At 39.7% G+C, this 15,715-nt stretch overlaps 1 protein-coding gene across 4 annotated transcripts in view; it reads right to left on the reverse strand.

Annotated features, from left to right (window-relative positions):
• Positions 1-15,715, reverse strand: part of SNX27 (sorting nexin 27) — a 68,481-nt gene that overhangs the window by 34,270 nt on the left and 18,496 nt on the right. For 3 of the 4 annotated variants that reach the window (XM_007530660.3, XM_016191525.2, XM_060201690.1), the window contains exon 2: positions 1,457-1,688. The exons of the other annotated variant lie outside the window; for it this stretch is intronic. In XM_007530660.3, coding sequence (XP_007530722.1) covers positions 1,457-1,688 — 232 coding nt within the window. The remainder of the gene's footprint in view (positions 1-1,456; positions 1,689-15,715) is intronic. 4 annotated transcript variants of the gene reach the window in all.

The following is a 15,715-nucleotide window of genomic DNA, read 5'->3' on the forward strand; positions in this document are numbered from 1 at the left end:
CAATCTGGTCTGCTTTTAGGACACGACCTTGATTTCTACTTCTTACATGCTTTATGATTCAAAGTATAACACATTTGAAACAGAGAACTCTAAAACTCTTGTGTGAATGATTCTGAGAAAATAGACTAGGCTGACATGAAACCTAAACACTGTAACACTACCTACTATCATGCTCAGCTAAATTGCAAATGTAATCAAACATGTGATCAGAACTTTTCTGGCTTCCTTTTCTTAATCTCTCCACTAAAAAAAAAGTGTCTAGTTGATGACTCCTATATGGGGTAGGGGAAAGAATCCCAGTTTCAGGGACTACAACTTTAATCACAAGGTCAGCTTTAAACACATGTAGTCTGTTCATCAACATCTAACAGAAACCACTGGATTTTCTACAATGAATGAACATTTCTCGTTACACCGACATTTCCAAAATAATTAAAGGAAAATAAAACATACTGTAACAAAGTGAAAAATTAGATTGGGCTCTCCGTGACAATTAGATTGTGTTTTTAATTAATGAATTTATAAGAGAGAGAGAGACCGAGACCGAAGCAGAGCTCTGGCATACAGTGCTGGGGATATTGAACCCAAGGCCTCATGCATACAGATGCTATGCTCTATCTGCTGTGGCAATAGTTTTGAGTTTTGAAGAGCAAAGACATGCAGGAAAGGGGCTGATATATATGACCCAGAATTCAAGATGGGCTTTCCTAAATGTCTACAACAACAGATAGAAAATGTATATTTTCATGTGAACTGAGCTCATAGCAAAACCAGGATTAGTCACTTACACAGATATCTCCAGAGAAAATGAAAGACATCAAGATGTGGAAAAGGCATGTGGGGCACCTGCAGGTTCTGACACATATAAACTCCTGAATTACTGAAACTAAACAAGCAAAACAAACTCATACACACATATGACAGATGAGAATACAAACAAAAAACTGTGTGGATGTAAGATGGAATGCAATTATACATAAGCAAAAGTAGGACTCTGTTCATCCCCAGCAATATATCATGGTTAGTGTTTTTTTTTTTTTTATTCCCTTTTGTTGCCTTTGTTGTTTTATTGTTGTAGTTATTATTGTTGTTGTTGTTGAATAGGACAGAGAGAAAATGGAGAGAGGAGGGGAAGACAGAGAGGAAGAGAGAAAGACAGACACCTGCAGACCTGCTTCACCGCCTGTGAAGTGACTCCCCTGCAGGTGGGGAGCTGGGGCTCGAACCGGGATCCTTATGCCAGTCCTTGTGCTTTGCGCCACCTGCGCTTAACCCGCTGAGCTACAGCCCGACTCCCATGGTTAGTGTTTTTTATGTATTTGCGATCTGTCTTCCTGGTAGACAAACTGACCTAGACTACTGTCATTCATTCTAATGCTCTAATATTGATCATAAACAATAAGACTGAAGAAATAAAAGTTTGGATGTTTGAGGATCAAGTTAGGCTGACACTCACCACAAACTTCTCACCATTCTGCTCCACATGTTTGTATGTGGGGACGGATATGGGCACTGCTTGCTTTTCTGTGTAATCATAAAATGACTGTCCCAACGGGTCATCACTGGGATCTAGGTTATCTGCCTCATGAGGAGGTACAGATAACACTGTCAAGATCAATTCCTTCTCTCCTGCTCGGATCAGGTCCACCACCTGCTTGTGTGTCGCCCCCTCAACATTCACGCCGTTCCTACAGGGAAAAAGGGAAAAAGACAATCCTATAAACCAGGAGGGTCCAAACACTTTGCACCTCCACCCTCTTGCCCCACTCCAGGGTCATGCAGATAATGGACCATAAAATCAAAAGATTCATTTGGTTCCAGGAAAGCTATGCTTTTTGTTTGTTTTTACTGATCATAATATGAAGGGAAGAAAAAAAAAGTAAAGGTACTTATGACAGGGGGAAAAATGGAATCAAGTTAAGAGGGTCTACTACTCCTCTATACTAGAACTCTACGCATAGCTTCAGGAAGATGAGAGAGAAGGAGGGAGGAAGGGAGGGAGGGAGGGGGAAAGGGTGAGTGAGAGAGAGAGAGAGAGAGAAACTTAAGAGGAAACAAAGCTTTTAAAGATTTGTCATGCCAACTAAGCAAACATAGTCACAGTGGCTTTTAACAATCCTGCCATTTGAACTGCACTCTGTCCTTTTGAAACTTCCTGGGAATTCTGTTAAAGGAAAATTTTCACGAAGTACATCCCATTAATTTGTAATTATAGAACTGTCGAAAAGTCATGATGCATTTTTGCATAGAAAATAGAAAAATACGTCATGACTTTTCATCAACCCAGTAATTCAACAAATATGACTGAATACCCTCAAAAAGCATGACTTAAAAATATTTTTACACATATATCTGATGTGCTCCACATTCTCAAATTAATCAATTTAATTTTCCTTTAAACCAGGTTTCATCACCTCAGGAATTAAATGCTAAATGAAGTCCTGTGTGATCTGTTCAAACTTGTATCAAAAGTTATACAGTAAATCAACCTGCACACTCTCCTTCCCGTTTCACTAGGGTTGGGGGTGAGGTGAAACCAGGAAAGGTATAAGGTTTAAGGGAACAAAAAAAAAATGTGTTATGAGAGTTGCTGAGTCTCACAAAACTCACTTGCCAAACTAAGGTTCCTTCCCAGATTGCTGACCCAGTCTGCTGCACCAGCAAAACCCAACAGGCAACTAGCTGACCTGGAGGTTCCCTCCCATGGCTACCTGGCCTCTAGTCAATTTGATAAAAGCTCATCTACCTTCTCAAGTTGAACTCTTTTTTTAGCCCAGGCCCAAACCATTAGGGTTCTTTCTCTCTTCCTGAAAATTATGCTAAGTTTAGTAACCAGTCTCCCACAGACCTCATCACTGGAACTGTCTCTGTAGAGTCTGGTATCTCAAACATTCATTTAAATAAACAACAGGCAGGAGATGGCCTAGTGCGTCTCCTTCCCGATTTTGAGTTTAACAGTCTAGCCAGTAAATGGATCATTTCTGACATTTCCCAACTCCAAGTCTAACCTACACATTTAAGAGTTCAGTGATTTTATAACTGGTTGGTTAGAAAAGAAAATAAAGAGCCTCTTAAGCAAATGGAGATCTAGATATAGTCAGATCTGGGACTTTTTAATATACTGATTAAAAAAAAAAAAAGGATCGGGGCTGGGTGGTGGTGCACCTGGTTGAGAGCACATGCTACGATGTGCAAGGACCCAGGTTGGAGCCCCTGGTTCCCACCTGCAGGGGAAAAGCTTTGTGAGTGGTGAAGCAGTGTTGCAGGTGTCTCTCAGTCTCCCTACCTTTATATCATCCCCTTCCCTCTTGTGTTCTGGCTGTCTATCCAATAAATAAATAAAGATGATAATTTTTAAAATTTAAACAATCAATTCTTTGTTTGTAAAACAGAAAGAAAATGGACTCTGAAGTCAGGTCCATATGGATCAACAACCTGGCCTTGCCTATCAGTACAAGAATTGTTCCTGATCAAGTTATTTAGCTTTTCTCACCTTGCTTTTCACTTCTGTAAAATAAGGACAACAATAAGTCCTTATGCAATGAGGTTGTTGTTAAGAGTCATGTAAAGTATGTTAACTTAAAAAAAAAAAGGCTGTTACTTGCATCGGAAGGCAAAAAAAGCTAGTAAGTACTATGTATCTGCTGGTTATGAATAGAAGATTTAGGTTAAAGAAAAAATGGTAAACTCAATCTGGAACCTGGCGAAAGAATTTTATCTAAATCTTTGGTTATGTTAGTAGTTCTAATAATAGAAAAATATGATTGGGGATCTGGTGGTAGCACACCTGGTTGAGCACATATGTTACAATGTGCAAGGACCCAGGTTTGAATCCCCATTCCCCACCTGCAGGGGGAAAGCTTTATGAGTGGTGAAGCAGGGTTGCAGGTGTCTCTCTCCCTCTCTTTCCCCTTCCCTCTCGATTTTTGGCTGTCCCTATCCAATAATAAATAAAGATAATAAAAAAATTTTTTAAAGAAATATGACTAAAAATGTAAAGGTTGAAAAATCAACATAGAGAATCTCTATCCTTGGGACTGGAATACTAGGTTCTTCACAAATAATTATATGTGTGTGTGTCTATATATATATATATATATATATATATATATTTTTTTTTTTAAGCAAAGCACTGCACTACTCTGGCATATGGTGGTGATGGGGATTGAAAGTGGGACCTCTGGTAACTCGGGAATGAAAGGTTTTTTGCATAACCACTATGCTGTTTTCCCAGCCCTGGCTTTTTTTTTTTTCCACACAAAATGGGGAAAACTAACACTTTACAAAACACTTTAGAGATCAAAAATTTAACTGATGCTCAGCTCCTACTTTTCAAGTCCTTCATTATTTTTCCTTAAGGGATTTTTAATCAAGTATCCTCTGTCCATAGGCCTTGTATATGAAACTGCATTTGTGTGCACGTTTTTTTTTTTTTTTTTTCCTTCTGGGGAAAGGGGACAAAGTTTCATCAACTTAAAAAGGAAAGAGTGTCCAATCTCCAAAAAAAGTTAAAAACTACTGTTTTCAATGCAGACCTCTAGCCTGTCAGTCTTCAAGTTAGAATTCACTGTTCCCTGAGCCATTCACAGAAAATAAGCCCTGGAAACGGTCAGGGAAATTTACTTGGGGTGTGCTGCAACAACAGCCAAGAAGCAAGGGGACTTGCTTAGGTTTCACTTCTGTTATTAATGGAAGGAAGGTCAAGCTTCACATTAGTGATCATCCCAAAAATCTCTTTAAAAAAAGAACACCAGAAAGGACTATGAGTGTCATAGCCTAAACATAGTTGCTAGTATTTTATCTGGTTCAACTATAAAAGGAATGTTATGCATTCTATAATTTACTACAAAGCTGGAAATTCCTTCATTCTTCAGAGAATGAAATGAGGTCGGTAACAACTCCAGGACATCTGACTTTGTAAAGGAGTCCTCCCTCCTCAAGAATTAAGAGGTCTTTGGGGGAGGTCACACAAATGTTCACGTCACCCTTTCTTTCACATAAGACTGTATTAGGCTCAAATTATGCAGAGCCCAATTTGGTCACTTTGAATATATAAATAAATGCAAACTATAAAGGCTGCAATAAAAAGAACTTTCATTAGAGGAAAGATTTTAGAGTCACAGACTTTACAAAACTAACCTGCCAGGCCTTAGTCTTTGTCTACAAAATTTCAGGGTGTGTGTGAATAGATAGGGCCTTAGAAAGGAAAAAGAAGGCAAGGCCTTGGGAGAAAGCACACCTTGAGGACAGAACCAACAGAAAAGTTTTGGGCTGTTTAAACAGACTAATGAAAAGTTCATTCCAAGGAGAAAGGTTGTGACATAAAAAGCCAGAAAATAAATCAGCAATTTGCCATTTCTCTCAGATGACCTGCACATATCTGTGTCATTTCTCCCCACCCCACCCCCGCCCCAAATAAAGTTTTGTGTTGCCCAATTCTTTGTTGTCCCTACCCTGACAAACCAGACACTATGGAAGATCCCTGGTCCCACAAATGGATTTTGGAGTCACAAACCTGCTTTGAATATCAACTGTACTATATAACAGACCAAGTCTCAGGTTAAGTTGTTTAACCTTACTCATCTCAACTTCCCAATCTATACAACAGGACTAAAAACTGGCAGGGCTGTGAGAACTAAAATGAGGTAAAAACTCTAGAACATGGTAACCATTCAATAAATGGCAGTATTTCATGTGACAGTGTTTCTAGTAGCTGGGTAGAATTTGGGCCTCCTGATGAGAACCTCGCTTCCACCAATTTCCCATGTCTTCCTTCTCTCTCTCTCTAATAATCTGGCTGGGATTCATTTGAAAATAAATGATAGCTCCCAACCTATTAAGGCAGTATAAGATAGAGTTACCTTCATAAGACAGCACTGCCGGGAGTCGGGCGGTAGTGGGTTAAGCGCACGTGGCACAAAGCGCAATGACCGGGTAAGGGTCCCCACCTGCTGGGGAGTCGCTTCACAGGCCATGAAGCAGGTCTGCAGGTGTCTTTCTCTCCCCCTCTGCCTTCCCCTCCTCTCTCTATTTCTCTCTGTCCTATCTAACAACGACGACATCAATAACAACAATAACTACAACAACAATGAAAAACAACAAGGGCAACAAAAAGGGAAAATAAATAAATAAATATTCAAAAAAAAAAAAAGAGAGAGAGAGCACTGCCTTAGACAACCACCAAGTTCTGTACCACACAAAGCACCAATTGTTCACTAGGTTCTAGCTGCTAAAATACATTACTGCAATCTTTCCAACAGGTATATGATTAAACAGTGACAGCAAAATGTGATCTAGTCTGTAGTTAGGTGGCAGTTCAACTTTTCTATAAGCTTATTTATTTATTTTCAAAATAAAATGGTGGGGGTAGGGTACCCAAAACTTCAGTTATCCATAAATATTTCAGGCAACAAACTGATACCCACTGCACATGTATCCTACAGGTGCATCTAATAATTATAATAGAACTCTCATTTTTCACATAAGATGAAATTTTGACCCCATCAAAGAGGTCTTTACCTAGTTAATGGGTGTGTGGTTTCAAGTAAGATTTTTATTATGTCAGCCAGCTAGGGAAATTCCAAAGCTAATATAACATTCCCAGAAGCTGGAAAAACATCTCTACAGTCAGCACTTATGTACTTTGTGATAAAAACTGTGTAAGATGACAACTATAGATAGATGGAACTATGACAAAACCAATCACTATATATACCAGGGTAAGGAGTCATTCTATGTGGTAAGCAGAATATTACTTTGAGCTCCTTTGACACGCAAGAAAGTAGTTAAGGGGAAGAAATTTTAAAGCAATAAATAATTTACATTTTGTAGATTAAAATGCAACGGCTAGACGCTCACCATAAGAACTGTTGAAAAAAAAAAAAAGAATTGTTGAAAGAAAAATGAGGGGAAAATCAAAGTTTGTCAAGAAGGTGGAAGAACTAGAATTCACATATACTACTGATGGAAAAAATAAAGGAAAAATAAAGGAAAAAATATCTGGAAGTTTCATACAACATTAAACATAGATTTACTACATGACTCGGTAATTCTACTCCTAGATATATTTTTCAAGAAAAATAGAAACATGTTTACATAAACAATTGTAGATGGGGACTGGGTGGTGGTGCATCTGGTTGAGCACACATGTTGCAATGTTCAAGGACCCAAGTTTGAGGCCTGGTCCCCACCTGTAGCGGGAAAGCTTTGCAAGTACTAACGCAGGGTTGCAAGGGTCTTTCTTTCTCTTTCCCTATCTTTGCCTTCCTCTCGATTTCTGACCGTTTCTATCCAATAAATAAATAAAGATAATAAAAAAGTTTTAAAAAATAATTGTAGATGAATGCCCATGGAAACTGTATTCATAATAGTACAAAACTGAAAATAGCCCAAAATGTCCTTCAAAAGTGAACAGATATAAAATTGTGGCATATTGATGCAATGGGTTATAAAATAAAAAGCTATAAAAAGGCCCAAATTACTAATATCCATAACAGTATAGATGATTATCAAATACACAGAGCTTCAGTGAGACTGGAATCTGATTTTATTCCATTGAAGTGAAGTTCTAGAATAAGCCAACTTGTCCTACAGTGGTGGGAGTCAGATCAGTAGCTGTTTGAAGAGGTGTAGTGGGTGGGAGAAGATACTGAATACAAAAGAACACAAGAAAGGTTTCTGAAGCAGTGGAAGTATTCTATAATTTGGTTAAAAGTCAATACTTTTGTTGAAACTCAAACTTGGGAGCTGGGTGGTAGCACAGTGTGCTAAGTGCACATGGCACAAAGCTCAAGGGCCAGTCTAAGAATCTTGGTTTGAGCCCTGGGCTCCCCACCTGCAGGGCGGGTTGCTTCACAAGCGGTGACGCAGGCCTACAGGTATCTATCTTTCTCTCCTCTCTGACTTCGATTTCTCTCTGTCCTATCCAACAACACAGCTATAACAACAATAACAACTACAACAAGGGCAACAAAATGGGAAAAAGTGGCCTCCAGGAGCAGTGGATTCGTAGTACAGGCACTGAGTCCCAGTGATAACCCTGGAGGCAAAAACAAATTTAAAAAACCCTCAAAAAAAACCAAAAAACCTCAAACTCTCTACTGTGCATTAGTCCTGTGTAAATTTTTTTTTAAATATTTATTTTATTTATTTATTCCCTTTTGTTGCCCTTGTTGTTTTATTGTTGTTGTTGTTGGATAGGGCAGAGAGAAATGGAGAGAGGAGGGGAAGACAGAGAGGAGGAGAGAAAGATAAGACACCTACAGACCTGCTTCACCACCTGTGAAGCGACTCCCCTGCAGGTGGGGAGCCGGGGTTCAAACCGGGATCCTTATGCCAGTCCTTGTGCTTTGCGCCACCTGCGCTTAACCCGCTGCGCTACAGCCCGACTCCCAGTCCTGTGTAAATTTAACTGAATATAAATTAAACCTCAATAAAATTGATCTCAAAATAAAGGGGCTGTAGTGATAATGGTTATGCAAAAGACTTTCATGCCTAAGAGTCCAAAGTCCCAGGTTCACCCTGGGTCCATGCTCCCAGAGGGATAGAGAATGGGAAAGCTACTGGGGAGGGGGTGGGATATGGAGATTGGGTGGTGGGAATTGTGTGGAATTGTACCCCTCCTACCCTATGGTTTTGTTAATTAATCCTTTCTTAAATAAAAAATAAATAAATAAATAAAAACAAAGTCCCAGGTTCAATCTCTAGCACCACAAGCCAGAGCTAAGCAGTACTCTAGTAAAAATAATAGTAAAAAATAAAAATCACTCTAAAATATCCTAATTCATGTGAATAGCAGGTTATCATTTGAATGAAAAATAACCTCTACTCTACTTTTAAACTACACTTAGATTTTCTGCTATTACAAACATCACATTATTGAGGGGGCCAGGCAGTGGCCCACCAAATTAAGCACATATGGAGCTATGTGCAAGGACCACACAAGGATCTGGGTTCAAGCCCCCACTCTCCACCTGCAGGAGGGACACTTCACAAGCAGTGAAGTAGGCCTGCAGGTGTCTTTCTCTCACTCTCTCTCTCTATCTTCTCTCCTCTCTGAATTTCTCTCTGTCCTATTGAATGAAAAAAGAAGGGAAAAAAAAAAAAGAAGCCGCCAGGAATGGTGGATACACCGTGCCTGTACTGAGCTCTCAGCAAAAACCCTGGAGGCAAGGGGGGGGTTGTTTAAAGTAGTAATCAGTAAGTCACTTCTAAATTTAAAGAAAACTATTGGAGTTGAAGAATTAGTAGGTTTCCAACTGGCTATTGCCATTTTTCTTTGAAAAAAAAAATATTTTTTAAAAAACTATGAAAAAAAAAAACCCTGGAGGCAAAAGGAGAAGAAAAAGACCACATTATCTGCACATGAATTTTTTTAATGACTAACACACACCTGTTACCTTTCACCTCCTATATCTTTGTGAAAAAATAAGCTAAAATGTTGATACTTCCCAAGACCTACAAGCCTATTTCATGGAAATAATGAAAAGAAACTAAGCCAGAGCTTCACTTCTGCATTGTCTTTTTGTCCTAATCTTCTATAAACAACAGGGTGTGTATTCTGAACCTTATAAATAGTTAAAAAAAAAAAACTTTAGCAACTGACTATAAAATGAAGTCAAAGAGCAACAATGTCTTCCTTGTGTTTATTAAAGCCATGAAGTGAAACAAAAGTGAAATTCACCAAACACTGGACTACATTACTATTACTATTATTATTATTATTATTATTATTATTATTATTATTACACAAATAGAATCCAGAGTTTGTGTTTTAGGAGCTCTGGATTTCTGTTGTTGCACTGATAAGCATTTACGGCTTTAGGGTCTTTTCTCTTAAGAATCTGAAAAAGAATCTGCTCAAATATCTAATGTCAGGAAAATTTTTTTTTTTTTTTGCCTCCAGGGTTATCGCTGGGACTATGAATCCACTGCTCTAGAAGGCTATTTTTCCCCTTTTTTTGTTTATCACTGTTGTTGTTGAATAGGACAGAAAGAAATTGAGAGAGGATAGGAAGACAGAGAAGGGGAGAGAAAGGTAGACACCTGCAGACCTGCTTCACCGCCTGTGAAGCGACTCCCCTGCAGGTGGGGAGCCGGGGGCTCGAACTCGGATTCTTAAGCTGGTCCCCTGTGCTTCTTGCCATATGCACTCAACCCACTGCTCTACAACGCAACCCCCCCCCCCACCAGGGGAAATCTTCAAAGACGTCTAAGGGCACCAAACAAATACAACTTTTAAAAACTATCAAGATGTAAAAAAAAGAAAAAGAAAAGAAAAGAAAAGAGAAAAAGAAAACTACCAAGACTAAACGCAAACACAGGAAAGTTCTTATGGGGAGTCGGGCAGTGGCGCAGCGAGTTAAGTGCACCCCGCACAAAGCGCAAGGACTGGTGTAAGGATCCTGGTTCAAGCCCCCGGCTCCCCACCTGCTGCTGCAGGGGAGTCGCTTCACAGGTGAAGCAGGTCTGCAGGTGTCTGTCTTTCTCTCCCTTTCTCCGTCTTCCCCTCCTCTCTCCATTTTCTCTGTCCTATCCAACAACATCAATAAACAAAAAAACAACAAGGGCAACAAAAGGGAATAAATAATTTTTTTTTAAAAAGTTCTTATGGGGGGTGCTGGGTGGCAGCACACCTGGTTAAGTGCATGTATTACAATGTGCAAGGACCTGGGTTCAAGCCCTCTGTTCCCACCTGCAGGGGGAAACTTCATGAGCAGTGGACCAGAGCTGCAAGTGTCTCTCCCTCTCTAACTTCCCCATTCCTCTCAATTTCTCTCTGTTCTATCAAATAAAATAAGTAAAAATAAATAAAGTTAAAAAAAAAGTCCTTATGTTAAATGCAAAACACAAAGAAATTACAAACGGGACTAGGCGGTGGCACATTCAGTAGAGTACAAGTTACCATGCACAATGACCTGGCTTCAAGCCCCTGGTCCCTACTGTAGGGGATGCTTCACAAGCAGTGAAGCAGGGCTGCAGGTCTCTTGGTTGGTCGGTCAGTTGGTGTCTGTCTGTCTGTCTCTCTCTCTCTCTCTCTCCCCCTCCCTATCTTTCCTTTTCCTCTGGATTTCTCTGTCTCTATCCAAAAATAAGTGAACAAAGATCTTAACAGACACCTAATCAAAGATACACAGGACAAATATGAAAAATAACTCAACATGATTCAACAAGAGAACCACAAATCAAAAGATGCTACCACTACCCACCTATTTGAATGGTTAAAATTCAAAACAAAACAAAGCCTGAACCAAACGATAGTAAGGACACAAAGCAGTCTCACTTATTCACTGGTAAACTAACTATACAACCACTTTGGAAGACACTATCTTTAAAAAGCTAAGCATAGTCTTACCATTAGATCCAACAATCACACTCCTAGATATCTACTTAATCAGCTGAACTGAAAACTTATATTCACACACACACACACACACACACACACACACACACACACACAAAAAAAAAACCTATACAAGAATGCTTACAAATTCACAAAAAAACTGGAAGCAATTAAGAAGTCCTTGCTAAGTGAATGGATAAATAAAAGTATAGTACATGGTACTATATAGTGCTATATAGCAGCAAAGGCAGGGGGCTGGGTGGAGGTTCATGTAGTAGAGTGCATATGTTATCATGCCCAAGGATCTGGGTTCCAGCCCCAAGTCCCCACCTGTAGGGGGAAGTTTTTTGAGTAGTGAAGCAGTACTACAGGTATCCCTCCTCTCTATCTCTCTCCTGTCTCTCACTTTCTCTACAAAAAAAAAAAAAAAAAACTTTCTCTGAATAAATAGAATAAATAATGTTAAGAAATAAAGGGTGGTGTGTGGCAACAGTGGTGCAAGCAACACGTCCTGGCTTTGATACCTGGCACTGCATATACCTGAGTGAAACGAAGAAAGAAAGAGGGAGGGAAAAGAAATGAGGGTCTGACAGCCAGGAGGTGGCACAGTGGATAAATGCACTGGCCTCTCAAATATGACTTCAATCCCCTGTATCATATGTGCCAGAGTGATGCTCTGGTTCCCCCTCTTTCCTTCTCTCTCACTTAAAAGATAAATCTTTAAAAAAAAAAAAGGGGGGGGTGCAGGTGGTTGGTCACACACCTGATTGAGCACATATTACTATGACCCAGATTTGAGCCTCCAGTCCCCACTTGCAGGGGGAAAGCTATGCGAGTGGTGAAGTAGGGCTGCAGGTGTCTGTCTCTCTCCCTCTCCCCCTCTCCCCTTTCAGTTCCGTCCTATCCAATAATAAGTAAATAAAATGTTAAAAAAAAAAAAAAAAGGAGGGAGAGAGAAAGCAAGTGTTTAGGAGATAGCACAGTGGTAAGAGCACAGACCTTGCATGTCTGAGTCCTTAGATTCAATCCCTGGCACCATATAGTCTAGAACAGAGCAATATGCTCATCTTTCTCTTCTCTTTTTTTCTTTCTCTCTATCAAGCCACAAAAAGAGACATAGGGGTGCACACTTAAATGCATACAGCTGAAGGAAGGCAATCTGAAGGCTATCTAATGCTGATTCCAATTACATGACATTCTGGAAAATGTGAAGTCAGTGTACTTCCAGGGACTTAGAATGGGGAGCGAGGAGAAGTGAAGCACAGGTAAACTGTATGCATGGCGTAACACAACTGCTAGCATCTACAGAACTTTATAACAAGGAGCAAACCTAAACTGAAAAAAATGTTTTAATTCAGTAAGTTACTGAATGGTTTCCAGAGGGTGACAAGAAAAGTTAACTTATTGATACCTTCTCAACAATCTCACTGAAGTAAGTAGGAGGAAAAGGTTCAGACCTAAAGAAACTGAATTGAAGTCTATAGTAGGAAAGGCAGGGGGCTGGGTGGTGGTTCACACAGTAGAGTGCACATGCTACCAAGACCAGGATCTGGGTTCCATCCCCCCCAACCCTCACAACCCCCACCTCTAGGGGGAAGTTTTTCAGGAAGTGAAGTAATATTGCAGGTATCTCTCCCTATCTCACTTTCTCTTGAAGGAAAAAAAAAAGGCTGCCAGGAACTGTGGAGTTATATGGATACCGAGCCCCAGCTATAATGCTGGTGGCAAAGAAATTAAAATAGTGGTTCTGGAGGCGGCACAGAGGATACAGTGTTGGAACTTTCAAGCCCAGCGCTTGATATTACATGTGCCAGAGTGGTGCTCTGATCTTCTCTAACAAACTCTTAAAAAAAAGTTTTTTAAATAAAAAAAGACTAGTGGTCCAGGAGGTGGTGCAGTGGCTAAGGCACTAGACTCTCAAGCATGAGGTACTGAGTTCAATCCCTGGCAGCACATGTACCAGAGTGATGTCTGGCTCTTTCTCTTTCTCTTCTATCTTTCTCATGAATAAATTAAGAAAAAAAAAAGACTAAATGCAAAAGGGACACAACTGTGTCCTATATTCTTATCAATAAAATTGTTTCCCATGGAGTACAGGTTAACAGTGCTCATATTTTCATACACACTCGAATGAAACAGTTATATAAATGAATGGTGGATGTGGAGAACAAACTTTGTGACTGTTGGCATGAATGTAAACAGAGGTCAACAATCCATATGGTATGAAGTAAAACAGGAGACATCAGTAAGAACTCATGCTTAATTTAATAAAGTACTGATAGTTACATATTAAAATACAGAAATACATGGGTTAATATGTACACATGTATTTCTCTGCTCTGTTGGCTAAGAGAAGTGGAAAAGTGGAAAGGAGCTACTCAAACTACACCCTAGTAGCACAGAAACACACTTAGTACCTAGATTTGGTTTAAAATGCTGCTCTCCAGTAAAAAGAACCAGGGCCCTTTTAAGAAAAGACTGAGGCTAGTATTGGGGCAGGAAGTACACAAGATGAGCCTGAAACACTTTGTAGTGCCAGAGAGTAAAAAAAATATTAACACACACACACACACACGCACACACACACACACACACACACACACACACACACGGGGTGGAGGGAGTGTGGCAAAAGAACGCAGGACCAACTGTAAAAACTACCAATGGGCAAACCTGAACAACTAGAACAACAAAACAAAGTTGTGACACCTGATTATGTAACCCAAAGTATGAAATATCCACAAGCTTATACTGAATAGATCAATGTATGGAGAAGAGACAATCTCCTGTGCAGGAAAGCTCCAAATAAATGAAACAGCCTCTAATGCTAACAACATCACTTCCTACTCCTTAAGTTTGGAGAGGATTAGTCCTCTAAAATGGGAATAACTTGGGGGTCAGCGGTAGTGCTGCAGGTTAAGCACACATGGCGCAAAGTGTAAGGACAGGAGTAAGGATGCCGGTTTGAGCCCCCGGCTCCCCACCTGCAGGGGAGTCACTTCATGGGTGGTGAAGCAGGTCTGCAGGTGTCTCTCTCTCCCCCTCTCTGTCTTCCCCTCCTCTCTCCATTTCTCTCTGTCCTACCCAACAACAACAACATCAATAACAACAATAATAATAACCACAACGATGATAAAAACAAGGGCAACAAAAGGGAAAATAAGTATTTTTTAAAAGGGAGTAACTTTAAAACATCAGAGAAATGTGACAAACATGGTGATAACCATGATAGTCATAAATCATGACTATAGTATGTACCGTGCTATAAATCAATTAAAAAAATGGTACTTTACCTCTAGGGTCTTCCTCCTAAAAAATAAAGTAAAAACAGCCTAATAATGAAAGAAATCCAGACTAACTCCAATAGTCAGACATTCAACAAAGTACCTGATGATTACTCCTCAAGCCTATCAAAGTAATCAAAAACAAAGATGGAGAAACTGTCACAGTCAAGAAGCAACGAAAACGACAAGACAATTTAAGATAAGGTGGTATCTTGGCTGAGACCCTGGAACAGAAAGAAATTAGGTAGAAACTAAAGAAATCTGGAATAAACTATGGGTTTAGGCGAGAATCATGTATCAACACTGGTTCACTAATATTTATTTATTTTACTTAATTTATCAGAGTACTATACTCAGTTCCGTCTTATGGTGCTGGTACAGGGTACTGAACCCAGGAACTCAGAGGCTCAGGCATGGAAGTCACTTTGCATAACCACTACGCTGTCTCACCAGTGCTCCCCCAGTGCCCTTCATTAATTTTAACCATGTGTCATCACTAACATCAGTTCATCAGGAGGAGTTGTGTGGTGGAGATAGAAAAGGATCTAGGGGAATTTCATACTGTTTAATTTTCCTCTAAACTGAAAACTGTTCTAGAACATAAAACCTATTAATTTAAAATTTATATTACAAGCTGTATAGTTGTGTGATTTCAACTTCATAAAAATACGTAAGTCAGCCAAAATACCAAAAGTGTGACAGGTGATTTCCTTTTCTTTAGCTTCCAAATCTTTTTTTTTTTTTTTTTTTTAACCAGAGCACTGATCATCTCTGGCTTATGGTGGTGCAGAGGACTGAACCTGTGACTTCGGAGCCTCAAGCATAACAGTCTGTTTGCATAATCATTATGCTATCTACCCCTGCCAAAAAATCTTTTGTAAAATATACCACAGCATGAAAGCTTCTTTCAGTGCCATGGGAGCCAGGCTCAAACCTGGGTCGTGCACTATCCAAACCAGCTATCTTGCCAGCCCTTTGTTAGTTAAAAAATGATTTTTTGAAAAACATTTTATTGTTTATTTTTAACAAGAGAGAGAGAGAAAGAGAGAGAAATACCAGCCATTGATCAGGTCTGGCTTATGGTGCAGGG

Source organism: Erinaceus europaeus, chromosome 11 (genome assembly GCF_950295315.1).
Source record: "Erinaceus europaeus chromosome 11, mEriEur2.1, whole genome shotgun sequence".
Taxonomy (NCBI): domain Eukaryota; kingdom Metazoa; phylum Chordata; class Mammalia; order Eulipotyphla; family Erinaceidae; genus Erinaceus; species Erinaceus europaeus.